Raw genomic sequence first — 16,804 nt, forward strand, 5'->3', positions numbered from 1 at the left:
CATGTTTAACTATTTTGTATTTGTTACATTTGTTTATTTTTTCTTTCCTTCTTTTTTGCCTTGTTTTTTTGACAGTTTTTTTTAAGAGAAGTTTTAAGTTAGCATCAAAATTGAGTGGAAGGTACAGATATCCTACATTCCTTGCCCTCACATGCATAGCCTCCCTCATCAAATCAACACCAGAATGTACATTTGTTAACAGTTGATGAACCTACACTGACACATCATTACCACCCAAAAATCAATAGTTTATCATTATATTTGAATAGTTATCTATTAAATCAATTAAGAATAAGAAAAAAAAGATTTTATTTTACCTTCATTTATTCCTTCTCTGATTGTCTTAGGCATTCAGGATGCTATAACAAAATGACACAGACTTAGTGGTTTATAAACAATACATATTTATTTCTCATAGTTCTAGTGGCTGGGAAGTCCAACAGATCCATTATCTGGTGAGAGGTCACTTCCTCTCTGATGGCCATTTTCTTACTGAGAGGCTTTTCAACTTGCCCATGGTCACATGGTAGTTAAAAAATGGAATAATGTTTTCATGTAATCCAGGAGCCTGTACCGTTTCTTTTATGCTTTGCAGCTTCTCCAAATGAGCAGTAGAGACAAAACATTGAGAGGAGTGTGAGCTCTTTAAGCTGGAGTAGTTATGGAGGTTTTGTGCAGAAGATGGACCTTTTTTCACCTTATGCTCACTAAAAGAAATAAATGGTTTCTTATTAAATAATTGGTTTGCAATTTCTTAATAACTAACAAGATTGAATGTGCCTTATAAATAATAAATAGTGACCATAATATTAGATAACATTTATTGAGCACCTACTGTGTCAGCTACTCTTCTAAGTGCTTTCTATGTGTACCCTCATTTAATCTTCACAGTAACCCTGTGAGGAGCCATTTCATTACCCTTTCTTTACAGATGAAGATATTAAGGCACAGAGAGTTTAAATAATTTGCCAAAGAATACACAGTGAGTAACTGGAAAACCTAGACAATTCAATTCCAGGCAAGATGTGTCAGATATGGTTACCTCATAACCATCTCCTATTATTTTGTTCCCTCTAATCATATATTTATCCATTAAAGACATGTTACATGTATTCATTTTATTCCCTTTATTCCCTGTGGATTTGTAAAACTTTTCATAAGTTGAGAATATTATCATTTGTCCCTCATATATGTGGAAAATATTTCCCTCAGTTTTCGATTTGTTTTAAATGTTGCTTATATTTTACACTTAATGAATATTATTTTCCTAATCAGGCTTATTGAAATATAATTTATAAATATATAGAATGTTTATCCTTATTTCTGTGAGTTTTGACAAATGCATGCAGTCATGAAACCACCAGCACAATCAATGTAGAACATTGCCATTACCCCCAAAAATGTTCCTTGTGCCCTTTATAGGTGACCTTACCCCTCATTCCCAGCCCCTGCAAAACTCTCATCTGTTTTCTGTCCTTTTAGATCTATCTTTCCAAAATGCCATATAAATTGAATCATACAGTAGGTAGTCTTTTGATTCTGGCTGCTTTCACTCATTATAATGCATTTGAGATTCATCTGAGTTGTGTGTCAGTGGTTGGTCCTTTTTTTTTTGCTAAGTAGTATTTCATTATATAAATGTACCACATTTTACCTCTCCAGTCACCAGCTGAAAGGCAATTGGGTTATTTCTTGTTTTTGGTGATTACAAATAAAACCACTATAAATACTTATGTTCAGGTTCTAATGTATACATATATTTTCACTTCCCTTGGGTAAGTACCCAGGAGTGGGATTTCTGGGTTATACGATGACTATATTTAATTTTACGAGAAATTGCCAAATTGTTTTCCAAAGTGGTTGTAGCATCTTGCACACCTGCCAACAATGTATGATTATTCCATTTGTCCCACATCTTTGACAACACTTGGACTTTTTAATTTTGTTTTCTTGTTGTTGTGGTGGTGGTGGTTTTGCCATTCTAATAGAAGTATAATGGTTTTAATTTGCATTTCCCTAATTACCAATGATGCTGAGCATTGTTTTTTTGTATGTATTTGCCATCTGTATATTTTCTTTGGTGAACCATCTTGCCATATTTTTTGCCCATTTAAAAAATTGAAATGTATGTTTTATTATTAAATTTGAAAGTTCTATATATAGTATAGATAGATTCTTTATCAGATATGTATTTTGCAATATTTTCTCTCAGTCTGCAGCTTTCCTTTTCATATTCTTAACAGTATCTTTGGAAGAGCAGAAATTTTAAACTTTATTGAAGTCCAATATATTAATTTTCTTTCATGACTTTTCAAGTATGATGTTAGGTGAAATTTTTTTATACTTGACCTTTATTAGGATGAATAAATTCCTTTTTAAAAATTTTATAGAGATATAATTGACATATAACATATTAGTTTCAAGTGTACAATTTTGCTTTAAAAGAACCAATTAATTACCTTTTACATTTTATACAGCTAGGTTTATGTATCTTTTCTCTTGTGATTTATTCTAATATTTTAGGCTTAGAAAACCTTTTTCTTTTGCATTGTCAAAATCGGATCAAAGTTTATTGTATTTTCTTCTACTTTTTTCTTTCTTTTACATCATGTACATTGTTTGTATGTATTTAAAAAATTACTTTGGAATTAATCTTTCTTACATAGGATCTGTATTATCTTGCCCAAATAGCTATATCCTCATCGCAGGGACATTTAGATTTGGAATTTTTTTTCCTTTCTAACATCAGTTTTGAGCGCTTTCTTGGGTATGGCAAAAAATGACATAGAAATGAATTCATAGGCTGACTGCACCATATCAAAGTGGAAGCGAGTTGGGGAGCAGGGGCAGGGATGTGTTATGGCCTCAGTATGTGAATTTAGGGTCATTAAAGGAATGACTTTAGGTGATTATATAATGTAGAAACAATGGAGAATATAAATGTGTTTTTGCTTGTTGTTGATAGAGATGGCCAATGCAATTTGTATTTTGAATTATTACATCATTCTACTTGTGCCTCTCTTTTATTATTTTTGTTTCTTATTTAATTAAATTTTTAAATTGGAGTATAGTTGATTTACAATGCTGTGTTAGTTTCAAGTGTACAGCAAAGTGAGTCAGTTATACATATACATATATCCACTCATTTTTAGATTCTATTCCTATATAGGTCATTACAGAGTATTGAATAGTGTTCCCTGTGCTATACAGTAGGTTCTTATTACTTATCTATTTTATATGTAGTAGTGTTTATATGTCAATCCCAATCTCCCAATTTATCCCTCCCCTCCTTCACCCCTTAGTAACCATAAGTTTGTTTTCTACATCTGTGACTCAATTTCTGTTTTGTAAATAGGTTCATTTGTACCCTTTTTTTAGATTCCACATATAAGTGATATCATATGATATTTGTCTTTTTCTGTCTGACTTACTTCACTCAGTATGACAATCTCTAGGTCCATCCATGTCACTGCAAATTACTTGTGCTTCCCTTCTGATACTTAACATCTACTATATTTTTTTAATTATTATTTTTAATTGAAGTATAGTTGATTTACAATGTTGTGTTAGTTTCAGGTGTACAACAAAGTGTTTCATATGTGTATATATAATATACACACACATATATATATTCTTTTTCAGATTCTTTTCCCATATAGGTTATTACAAAATATTCAGTATAGTTCCCTGTACTATACAGTAAGTCCTTATTGGTTATCTATTTTATATATAGTATTGTGTATAACATCTACTATATTTTAATAGTTATTTATGTTTATAATAGCAAACTGAGAACAGCTACTCATTGGGTCTGGTTTACTCTTCTATCCATTTCAGAATATGTTTATGGTGATTTTCACAAGGTAGGCTGTCATTAAGAGTAGAAGGAAGAAGAGAACTAAATGAAAGAAGGAGAAAGGAAGAAAGACAAAATGGATAAAGGTAATATGAAAGGAAAGTAACATGGTGAAAGGCAGGGAATCTAAGATATGGAGGGAAAGGACAGGAAAGTATAGTTGAATGGTTTGAGTGTCTTTTGTGGCAATTGAGTACGTGAACATCTCTCTACTTCTATAAACACATCTTTTCTCCTTCACTTAGAATAGTTCCCACTCATACCACTTGGGGAAGTTAGTTTGGGAGAAGACTATAATAGTGAGTTAAATGCCAAGCTAAGAGTCTTCAATTTCATCCTACAGTTGATGGAGAATTTTAAAAATTCTTTGAACACAAGAGCAATTTAGGCAAAATGGTGCTTTTAGGTCTTGAATTAATTGGTTTTGAGGATGGAGCAATGAAAAGCCTGGAAACACAAAGACAATTTTGGTCTTTTTTATGCCCAAAGCCTGGCTTCCTCTTTTTGGCACAGAGCTAAGTTTCATTTCCCTCACATCTAGATAGGGTCATATGATTGGTTCTCACCAATGGATAATGCATGGATGTGGTCATTTTCATTCTGAAGAAGCTAAGAGCAGATGTTTTTTCTTCATGCTTTTGGTCTAAACTCTCAACTGCCAGCTTGTTGATGCCAGGATAACCACGAAACTACATATTGAAAATGGAGAAGCTACATAAAGAAGAAGATGGAAGCCACAAAAGTCATCACTTGGAGGAGAGCCACCCACCATGAAGTCATCTGTATTGGACTTTATGAGAATGAGAAATAAAAGTTTATGTTGTCAAATCACTGAGATTTAGCTGTTGCTTATTACAGCAGCTAGTGTAACCATTCTGACTAATTAAAGTCATTGTGACAGGGACAGTGTGTGGTGGTGAGGATGAGAAATGGAGTTTGAGCTCATGGATTGGAAAGAAAGACACAAATGGGTGAAGCATTACAAAGGAAAATGGCAGAAGAAGGAAGGATGACTTCAAGGTGAGCCTAAACTCCTGGAGGAAATTGTTAGCAGAAATAACAATGTCCAGAAAAAAAGACTGTCTTGGGGGAAAGAATATAACAACTTTTATTTTAGATGTATTGAGTCTCATATATTATAGTATATCTAAATGGAAACGCCTGACGAATTAAAAAACGAGTTGCAGAAGTAAATTGTGTGCACATGTGTGCACGCGTGTGTGTGTGTGTGAGAGAGAGAGAGAGAGAAGAAAGAAAGAGAAAGAAGGATTGCAAAAATAGGGGATGTAGGTCTCATAATAAAAAGGCAATAGTTAGGGCTTCCCTGGTGGCTCAGTGGTTGAGAATCTGCCTGCCAAAGCAGGGGACACGGGTTCGTAGCCCTGGTCTGGGAAGATCCCACATGCCGCGGAGCAACTGGGCCCTTGAGCCACAACTACTGAGCCTGCGCGTCTGGAGCCTGTGCTCCGCAGCAAGAGAGGCCGCGATAGTGAGAGGCCCGCGCATCGCGATGAAGAGTGGCCCCCGCTTGCCACAACTAGAGAAAGCCCTCGCACAGAAACAAAGACCCAACACAGCCAAAAATAAATAATAAATAAATTTAAAAAAATGGTAATAGTTAAAATGGGTTCAAACTTACGTAAAGAAAGGCAACTAACAAAATCAGTATTTGGGAGTGGATTTACTATTTAGTATGAACAATAGAATAGCAAGAAAGAAGTCTTATCTTTGCCACTAACTGTATCTAAAATGACCTTGGCCAAGTTTCTTAACGTGTTTGAGTCTTAGTTTCCTCAAGAGGGGTTTGGACAGGACTTGAAACAGCTCTTTCAATTAGAATCACCCATGAAAGTTTAAAAGTCCACATGGCTGTGCCCCCTTCTCAGACTCACTGAATCAGAGTGTCCAAAGTGTGGGTAAGGCCAGGAGGAGGCCATTCCATGTCAGCGATTTCACACCCTCAGTGGGGAGCTGGGCAGCTTACTCTTGAATTTCATTTATAACAACTTTTACAAGCACAGTGTTTTATTCATCTAGTTTAAAAGTTTCACCCTTGAGTTGTGGGTAGGACTATTTTCATGTCTATCTTTTGGTCAAGAAGCTTTCTGGGACCAGAAGGCTCCTTGCTAATGCCTCCATCTCAGCAAGGCAAGAAGTTACACTTAGCAACTAATAAGAGAGGACAGATGGTACTTGTAGTTCCCAGTGTGGACTCTGATGTCAGATTGCAGTCAAATCCCGACTCCTGCCCTTAAAAGTGGTGTACCATTGAAAAGTTACTTAGTTTCTCTGGACCTTAGTTTTCCTACCTGTAAAATGAAACATGGTTAGAAAGTAACACATAGGATTGTTATGAAGATCAAATGAATTAATATATGCAAAGTGCTTAGACAGTGCTAGAACATATTAAGTGCTCCATAAAGGCTAACTATTGTCATTATTAGATCTATAGACTCAGAACTCCTGGGGACAGGAGACAAAGTAGAGTATAACACCTCTGTCTGTCCTAATATCTATAAGTGTGATTCTGGGGGGACTTTTTAGCCAGATATGGGAGAAAATTTGCAGATGTACTACAAAACTGTAATCCTTCTTGCTGTTGCTATCTTAGAAAGATTTAATAAGACAGCACGTTTTACAATCACCCCAGCTGAATAGCCAAGGTAGGGGAATTCCAGTGAAGCAGGTAACCCCAAAATTGCCCAAATGTCTGCTTTTTAAAAGCCCTATTTTTAAAAATTGATTAATTAATTAATTTATTTATTTATTTTTGGCTGTGTTGGGTCTTCATTGCTGTGCCCGGGGTTTCTTCAATTGCGGTGAGTGGGGGCTACTCTTCGTTGCGGTGCATGGGCTTCTCATCGAGGTGGCTTCTCTTTGTTGTGGAGCAAGGGCTCTAGGCACGTGGGCTTCAGTAGTTGTGGCACGCGGGCTCAGTAGTTGTGGCATGCGGGCTTAGTTGCTCCGCGGCATGGGAGATCTTCCCGGACCAGAGCTCGAACCCATGTCCTCTGCATTGGCAGGCAGATTCTTAACCACTGTGCCACCAGGGAAGCCCCCATTGACTACTTTTATATTAAAAACCCTGAACCAAACATATATACACATATATATTAAACACAGAGACATAAATACATATTCAATATTTTTTACAGCATTGGTGTTATAGGTTAACATGTGTTATGTGCTACTCTTTCTATGTTCTGTTACAGGTTCTTTGTACTACTGTTTAACATACCATATTTTAAGCATTTCCTATGTCATACAATGAGCTTTAAAGCATCACATACATAATGGAACATAGTAATATGTTTATGTGCCATAATGTAAACATAAGCATATCACTGGGAACTTGTTTCCAGTTAATTGACATACATCTTTAAAAATAAATGCCATATACACTAAGTCACTTACTGCACTTCTGATTAATTTTTTATGATTCATTCTAATGGTAGAACTATTTCCTGAGGTAATGGTCATTTTTAGAGCTTATAAATATTGCAAATTGCTTTCTTTTATCAATTTTACATTCTCCCAAGCAATACATATTTCCCTTTAGATTTATGCTTATCCACAGAGCAAATTTTTTTGCCATGAAAATTGGATTCATATAAATATTTTCCAACTTGCCTTTTGTTTGTTTTTTTAATTTAATTTTTATTTTATATTAGACTATACTTCATTTACAATGTGGTGTTAATTTCAGGTATACAGCAAAGTGATTCAGTTATACATATACATATGTCCATTCTTTCTCGGATTCTTTTCCCGTATAGGTTATTACAGAATATTGAGCAGCGTTCCCTGAGCTATACAGTAGGTCCTTGCTGTTTATCTATATTATACACAGTAGTTGTGTATATGTTAATCCCAAATTCCTAATTTATCCCTCCCCGCCACATTTCCCCTTTGGTCACCATAAGTTTCTAAAAGCCCTATTTTTAAAAAGCTGCTGGACGTCATTCCAGCTGTAGAACAAGAGCATCATTTATGCTATTGCTTTGCTTACTGTAGTAATTTTCAATATTGAACAATTCTGCCATTTACAGGTACTATTTGTTTTTTGTATTTCCCCACCTCTGAGTTCATGATTCCACCTTAATGCTAGCTAGCCATTTCTGATGTGGCATTATAAAAATTACTTGAATTAAACTGTATTCTCTCTATTTTTTAATCTGAGGATTTCTCAGTGCATCTCAAGGTAATGAGAATTATATGTCATAGTTTTGATGGAGTTTTGGGCAAGGTTTAATGATAAATTCGGTTAATGATGGTAATTGGGCAGAGAGATCTCTGAGCCTTGCTCCTCATGGATCTCTGGAAATTGGCACCAACTGTAAATGGGAGGAGAAATAAAGTCATAAAGCCTCAAATCAGGGCCCCAAACACTGTTCTTGTCTCTAGTCCCATATCCATCCCTTGGGTGGAAGAATTCAACAAACAAGGCAGGGATGAAAAGGCATTGAGTGAGGGCCCAGCTTAGGTCTTAAGGGTGGACTTTACCTTCAGGAGAGATTTAGGAATATTAGATATAAATGACGACAAGATGTTTGTGTAGAACAAGCGTCTTGTAATATTTTTAAAGGGTGGACATTGAAATCTCAAATGCAACATAGAGCAGATAAGAGGGAATATTTACAGAGTAATCAAGTGGCAAATTTTTACTAGTGAATAATGAACTTTGCTGATATCAGGTTATGTGGTTGGGTCTCAATCCCGATAAAGGAGTTTGCTGGGGTGTGTCAATGATATGGACATGGCTTTTTCCAAAGTGATGGTTCTGGAAAGAGATTTCCACACCTTAAAGCCAATATAAAGGGTAGAAGTTGCATGGGCAGCCTCACTTGCTCCAGCAGCTTCTGCCTTTCAGGCAAAATGAAAATCCTTGTGAGTATTTGTTTACATTTCTTTATACCCTTTTGGTGGCTGCTTGCAGAGAGTGTTCATATCCAATATGCCTTGGCTTTCAGTGGTCTTAGACAAACACTGCATGCTTCTAAACTTCTGTGATTGAATTAATGCTGTCTTTGGCAGGAATAATGTTGAATATTAATTTGTCCATATTTATCTGTCCATTGTTGTTTCTTGAGATGTTTACTAAAAAATTACAAAGAAAAAAATTGGAAATATCTAGGGAAGTTTAATTTGTAATATTTTAGTAATAATTCCTTATTATGAACTTTAGAGGGAATGTAGGCATTTTAGGACAACTGTATTTACTATCTAAAGGAGAAGTAGTGATTTAAAAATAATAATATCCATAATAATAATAATGGCAGCTGTCATTTCCCAAGTGCATACTAGGCCCTATGCTAAACATTTGCATGAATCATTTCATCCATTCACTTAAACAATTCTATGAGCTGAGTAGTATTGCCCCATTCCACAGGTGAGGAGACTGAGACACAGAGGAATGTGATTTCCCCAGGCCAGTAAATGTGGGATTTAGCCTTGAAATTTCCCCATCTTAGGCCCCACTTACTGGAGCAATCATGGCAAAGTAATCCTGCCATGACCACTCCAGCTGATCCCAGGCCTGATCCCATTCTCCCATAGCTCCACCTGGCAGTACTCCATGGATGGTTAGTTGACTATGCTCTGATCCAGAATGGAACTCCTTCCCCCAGTCTCTATCCCTTATTGTCATTGAGCTATTGAAGGAGAAAGCAAAATAATACCTCCCCATAAGGTGTTAAAGACTGTCAGCTTAAAGAGTTGCCTCTCCCAAGGTATCTTGATTTTCTAAGAGGATACTTAACCCTAAAACACAAACCTGGAACAGTGGTATATTAATCATGGTGCTGGGTGAGTGGTTACTTGGGGGCAGGGGACACTTCCTGAGCTCTCTCTAATCATACCACTAAGGTGGCTGGCCCTTCACCCACCTATTCAGATCTCTGTATTAGATCCATTAAACAGAATACATAGGAGTGTCAGAGGTTGTCCAGGTTGTCCAGGAGTCCAGGTTGTCCCTATGCAAGTAGACAGGTTGGACAGCTGCATATAGGTCCATGTTAGACATTCTACCCACAGTCGCCAGGAGAAAAATGTTATTGGTGAGATGCAAAAGGAAGTAGGAAAATTCCACTGACAGGTCCTAAAAACATCTGCCTTCCCCTTCATCAGCAATTTCAATGACAGTGCAGTGCACTGTGATGTCCAGAAGAGAGAACACAAGACCGGGATCAGCATGTTGGATGAGTCTCTCATATAACTGCAGCAAAATGTCAGCAGTGCCTCCATGTCGGTCTCACGGTCTGCTGGCCTAACACTTGTCTTATGGTATCACTAAGAAGAATGTGGAGGTTTTCCTTGTTGTCAGTCTCAAAAGTTAATCATGCCTCCAAGCACCGGATTTTCATAGTTTCCCTTTAGGAATCTATTGTGTCTCTATCACCCATGAATCCACTTAAATCTGTCTTACTCTCTCAATCTCAAGGAATTAAGTAATTTTTTTAACCAAAAAACAAAACTTGACTCCTGTATACTAAAGCCAGTGTGAATACCACTAGGGTCCTCCCCTTAGTAAAATGAGTCCTTCCTCACTGCTCACCTCCCCCAAGTTTGTTTTGTTTTTTTTCTTCTGGCATAAGAACTATGCTTTCTAGAAGGTTGTGTTGTTAGGAAGGGTTGGGAATTTGGTAACAAAGGTAGAACCTGTGTCTGAAAAATAGCATGAACCCAACAAATGCCTGTTAAATGAATGAATGTGTGTTTCACATTTTGGAAGTGGACTGTTGACCATCCATGACCTCCCACCAGTGTCTTAAGTATATGTTTTCTGTGATATTTGTGCTTATCTTGTCCAATGTCACCTCATGTTCCCACCCTAAGTGACAGCCCTATTGTGAATAGATGTGACTGGTTGGTTTTTCAGGTGGTATTTCTGGTGACACTGGCTATCTTTGGGACACAATCTCATGGATATGAGGTGAGTTGGTTCACTATAGACTTTATATCTTAGAGGTATTGGGAGAGGAAAAAGAAGATATGAGATAATCTGAAGGACAGTAGAGAGTCCACATGTCCTATGTGGGATGAAATTCCAGAAATAACCAATAACAGAAACAATGAGGTTGATTATTTCTTTCCAATCACAATACCTTAAAAAAGTCCCCCATTGCTTTAAAATGTGGTTAATTTCATTTTTCATGTAATGCCATTGCTTTGCCCATGTATAATACAGTGAACTATGAGGAAGACCTTTGCATTCTAATTTTAGCATGGGCTTTTGGTCTGGGATGCCAGTGGAGATGTTTTAAGGTTCAGTCTCTTGTTTGAAGCAATAGAAGGCTTTATTTTGCAGGGAGGGTTGCTTTTCAAATGCACATAGTTTATGGAAAAACCATTATGTCTTTTGTCAATCTAGGTTTATAACATCATCAGCCCAACTGACAATGTTGGCCCTGTTCAGGAGACAATGACAATTGACAATGAAAAAAATACCGCCATGATTAACATCCATGCAGGATCTTGCTCCTCTACCACGATTTTTGACTATAAACATGTAAGCAGCAATATTTTATATTCTTCAAGAATGGACTTCTCAAGGGTGGAGGGGCAGCCACTTATTGTCCATTTGAATTCCAGCATCTATCCTTGCAATTCTTTCACAATTTCCTTACTTCTGCTTTTCCCTTTAAATTATCAAGCAATTGATTAAAAACCAACCAAACAAAACCGTTTCTAATTAAAAAATGTGATGAGACAGGAAGCATACAAATTTGCTTGACCTTTTCAGGTGGAAAGCACAATCATATTGGCTAACTACAGGCTCAGAAAGTGCCTGCAAGAGTGACGAAAATCCAAGGGCAGGCATGGCACACAGGCTCTCAAAAATATTTGTCAAATGCCTGAATGAATGAAGTAGGGCTTCTAATACAAAAAATTATGCAGACAAAGAACAATAATGAAGCAAGCAGTCACAAAGTAGCAGAAATCCAGAACAACTCTACACATTTGACTATGTATATGCAGTAAATCATACTGCTTCTGGAAGAATGAAAATATGTTAACTAAAAACATTAAACTATTTCTAAGTTTCAGTTACTGGTATTAACATTGAATCTCAGGAAACTTATTCTGTCCTTGATTCATTTATTCATTTGTTTGTTTTCCATTTTTTCCACCTGGGTGTTGAGCCTGCTTTCACCTATGGAGAGAGCTATGCACTGTGGATGTAAGTAGCCTGTAGTCCATTTCACTGGACATTTGAACATGACTTTCTTCTCCTTTTCTTATAGAAACCTCCTCACTGCCTCTGCCCCACTGGTATTGGGAGTTCCACGACACATTTGAAAGCATAGAGTCTTTGAAAGATATGGTTTACAAGGAAGTTGTGCTGAAATTCTTTTTAAGCAGATGTCAGGGAAATCACAAAAGTATCTTTAAAAAAAAATAGCATGAGAATAGGTGAGAATTTGGTTAAAACATCTTCCACTCTCATCAGGTTCGGCCTCAGTCAATTTTTGGATTTTAGGGACTGGCAATTTGTGAGAACTGAAAAATAGGAACTAGAAAGATTTATAATATTTGCACTCTTATAGGCTGTATAATTATTTGGAACTATGTACAGAAAATTCCACTCTGTATGAAGATTCCAGAAGGTTCCTTTTGGCTCCAAGGACCTCACCCTCCATTGTTCTTCCAATCCCAACTTCCTCCAACCCATCCTTATCCAGCCGGCTTGGGTCTGAGGTGGAGAAAAGATAGAGAGAAGATGGTAAAGGAGGGGAGGGGAGAATCATTGAAAATGTATGTGTGGTGGGTGAGAGGGGTGTGGGTATGTTGAGGAGAGCTTCTAAAGCATCCTTGTCCGGTAGAACTTTCTGCAATGGTAGAAATGCTCTATATCTGCATTTTCCAACAGGGGGGCTACTAGCCACTTGTGGCTACTGAGCGCTTGAAATGTGTGACGGAGGAAGTACATTTTAAATTTTATTTAATTAGAATTTAAATTTAAATGGCCACATGTGGCTGGTAACTAACATATTGGAAAGCACAGTTCTAAAGAATACCGTATTTACTCCAAGAATACGGTATTCCTCTGCTTGAGGAAAAAGCAGAACAAAACCAATAGAAAGAGACAGAGAGCGGCTTCTTCTCAAGCTTTCAAACCCCAAACTGTAGACCCAAAACATGAACAGTGGGGCACACATCATGGGCTTACACAAATTCAGAGATAGAAATGACAAGTGAAAAAGTAGAACGACTATGTAAAAGAAGTCGAATGGATAGAATTGACTGCAGCTTGAAAATATCACTATGCATGCTCAAGGCTTTCCACAAGGCCCATCCTCACCAAGCTCAGAACCCAGGGAACTGGGAGGGGCAGTAACTGTCCTCTTGCTGTTTCAGGGCTACATCGCCTCCAGGGTGCTCTCCCGAAGAGCCTGCTACATCCTGAAGATGAACCATAAGGCCATCCCTGCTCTGGACCAACTCAAACGGTACATCTTTGAGAGGCAGGTAAGTCTGGGGTAATCCTAAGTATTCCCTGTTCTTGAGCCAGGGAATACTGGTGCCCATAGAGAAATGAAGAGGGTAAGGGAGAAGATCATAATATCATACCTTATTGTGGATATGGTACCCTCCACTTTAAAGCATCTTCACATTTATTGATTTTAGAGCAGGAATAAATCTCTTAGCTTGAGTTCCACCATACAGCCCCCAATACAAAAACTTACAATAAATTCCAGCGTCTTTGCAGAAAGGACTGAACATTCTTTTCTCAGAGCAAGGCTTTAAGAAATAGTGATTGGCAGAATAAATGAGTGATGATATCCAATGACACAATGGTGCAAAGAAATACAGTATAGTGAGAATAAACAAACACTGTGTGAGGCTAGGAATCTGAGGTTTATTTCTCCTTTTGTGTCTTTTCATTGGCCACAGGATTCACCCTCTGTGAGTTTCATTGTCACCAGCTGCAAAATAACATTGGTAATAATGAGGTTTCTCTACAGACCAAGTGGTCAAAAAGAGATGATATCTTGAGATTCCTGACCATCTCCTGTTTAATAATTCAAAAGAGAAAAAGTCACAATTTAGAATAAGGTACACCAGATTATGTCAATTTATTTCATCCTATTCCACTCTGTCCTACTGATCTAGGCTTTGAACAACATGTTCTCCGACAAATACATCTGGGTCAAGTATAACCCACTGCAGTCTCTGATCACAGATGTGAATTGGTTCCTGTTTGGATCACCCATCAGGCAGCTCTGCAAACATATCCCCTTGTACAAAGGGGAAGTGACTGAAAAGACACGTGAGTACCAATAAATCATTCCTTCACCAGATATTTTCTGACAGCTCCAATATGTCAGCCACTCTGCCAGGTGCTGTGTGAAATACAAATAAACATGAAACATGACTCAGTTTGGTTTACTTTGGGAATTAAATATCTACCATGTGTGGAAATAGTGCTAAATGTTAGGGAGACACAGAAATGAAAAAACTCTGCCTCCAAGGAACACATAGTCTGATGGAGAAGTTAGTGACTTAAGACAGAGGATGGAATAAAAAAGATTCCTGGGGACAAAGGAAAAACTATTGGATTCTCTAAAGTACAGCATGGTAACACTAGTTAATAATATGGTATTGCATAATTGAAAGTTGCTGAGAGTAGATATTAAGCATTCTTACCACACACACACACACACACACACAAAAGAGTTACATATGTTAACTACACAAGGTGATGGATGTGCTATCTTGAGCTTTTACAATGTATATGTATAGCAAATTATCACGTTGTACACTTTAAATATATACAGATATACTTGTCAATTATTTCTCAAAAAAGTTTAAAAATAGTCTCAGGATCTAAGATAAAATTGGTCCAAGAAAGAGCAGGCACAGTGGGCTGACAGGGAATAAAAACTCTGATTCATGCAGGTAACATATGTCACTGCAGTCATTACTGGTATTTTTATACAAAATTGCTAAATATGGCAGAGTGACAGAGTGAAAGAAAAGCTGGATCACAGATGGCAAAGGTAACAAGAGAAATTCCCCGGAGTAGTGGAAGGTAAAGAAGAAAAGAATTAGCATTTATTACCTCTCTATTGCCCAGAAAAAATTAAGATATTTTTACTTTTCATAAGGTCATTAGTACTTATAAGTAAAGGCATGCAGGCATGCCATTAATGCAGAATGTCATAGCATTAATCGAGTTGAGCCAGAGAGCACTTCCAGGAATTGTCAGTATATTTAAGCTAATATATTATTATTCTTTGCAATACAAGTATAGCTAAAATCTTGGATAACGTGAAATTACATGTACACCCCCTAGTCAAGACATTTACAAAAGGGCATTGGTTTGCTGAATTCTAGTAATTTCTTAATTCTCTTTCTTTAAAAATCTTTCCCCTTTTCAGATGATACTGGTGCTGGAGACTGTGCAAAGGCTGGGCTCCTGGGCATCTTGGAAATTTCTATCTCTTCAGACCTTCACATTTAAGGCATCAGCCCACTGGTTTCAACTTTTCAGAGAAATACACGTTTCCACTCAACGGCCAAATTAAGTTCTTTGTCAACGTCCCAACTAATTGTGAGATTCAGTAGTAAAACATAAATACTATATTTATAGACATCTGGGTGTTTTCTTTTCTTGTAAGCAGCAAATGGAAGCCAAACAATGTTTATGTCAATATATAGAAGGAAAGAAATTGCCAGGATTTCAAGTAAAGTGCATGGTGTGAAGATTCCCAAGTAATATAGGTGAGTCACATACAGGCTGGTCAGCTGTGTACAAGTCTTCAGTTTTGCATTTGACACTTAGACTAGCTGCACATCTGTCCAACCAACACACTGGGCAGCCTAGGTAGAGCAGGGGCTCAGGTGGCATTGACCTTCACCTAGTGAGGGGGATGGATTTATACCCTTATCAGACAACTTGACTGCTCAGGTGAAGAAAACTGTGCCCTCTGACAAAGCACCCAACTCTGAGAGCCATTCACATAACTTTTAGCTCATCAAAGCAGTAGACTCAAACTTAATCAACACTATCATGATATATTTCATCCCAGAGTGAGGAGAGAGACAGAGAGAGGAACACACGTCACCCAGAGAAAGATGCACGTTACTGAAAATCTTTACAGGAGTGAGGCCCTAACTGGGAATGTCAAGTCAATATATAGAAGGAAAACAATTTTTAATATTTCAAATAAATTGCATAATGTAGGCAAATTCCCAGATCGTATGGTTGGTTATCATATGGAGTAGTCAGTGAGTGCAAGTTCAGAGCAAAGAGGAACTACTTTAACAAGAATTTCTGTCTTCATCAACTGCTCCTATTCCTAACACTATACATCTACTCCTTAATAACCATTAGTACTGGGCTAGGTATCCTGGCAAGACTACAATAGTAAAGGAAGTTAAAATAACTGAGCTAAATTCTGGCGGGGGTGGCTGCAATTTATTGTCTCCTCTCACCATAGAAGGATAGGGATATTCGGGTCTTGGTTGGGTAGTTAGAACTAGATGCTTGAAGGTGGCCAGACTATCTTTTTCCAGTCTAAACTCTCTTTCTCTCTACATGTCTGCCTCAGGATCTGACACTGGCTTTCTCCATGGTGGTAAAACCAACATCACTCTGAGCCCCAAGGTCCCCATCTTCCTTGTGTCATCATCAGAAAGGAAAGGAACTCTTAGTTCTAATTTCAAATTAGCTTTAATTAAAAAATCTCTGGAAAGGAACCTCATTGAATCATGTGGGTACACGTTCTTACTCCTCTGGCTGGGGCTGGTGGGAGTGGGGTAGGGGAAGGGTTGTGATTGGCAACTTCCTTTGGAATTTACTGCTTAGAACTGTGTTATCCTTGTTAGTTTTTATAATGTTATTACCATTTTAAAAGCAGAACTCAAAGCAGAACTTTGAGTTCTGCTTTTTCCTAACTCTGCTTTCCTTAAATCAGTTGACCCTGCTCAGTTCTGGTGTCATGC

At 37.4% G+C, this 16,804-nt stretch overlaps 1 protein-coding gene across 1 annotated transcript; it reads left to right on the forward strand.

Annotated features, from left to right (window-relative positions):
• The first annotated feature begins 8,731 nt into the window (after positions 1 to 8,731).
• GKN2 (gastrokine 2) lies at positions 8,732 to 15,320 on the forward strand. The gene is made up of 6 exons (XM_059943249.1): positions 8,732 to 8,743; positions 10,734 to 10,787; positions 11,226 to 11,363; positions 13,214 to 13,324; positions 13,970 to 14,126; positions 15,238 to 15,320. Exons 1-6 carry the CDS (start codon positions 8,732 to 8,734, stop codon positions 15,318 to 15,320), a joined length of 555 nt encoding a protein of 184 aa, XP_059799232.1.
• Positions 15,321 to 16,804: the final 1,484 nt, after the last annotated feature.

The sequence above is a fragment of the Balaenoptera ricei genome, chromosome 13, assembly GCF_028023285.1.
Source record: "Balaenoptera ricei isolate mBalRic1 chromosome 13, mBalRic1.hap2, whole genome shotgun sequence".
Lineage (NCBI taxonomy): Eukaryota > Metazoa > Chordata > Mammalia > Artiodactyla > Balaenopteridae > Balaenoptera > Balaenoptera ricei.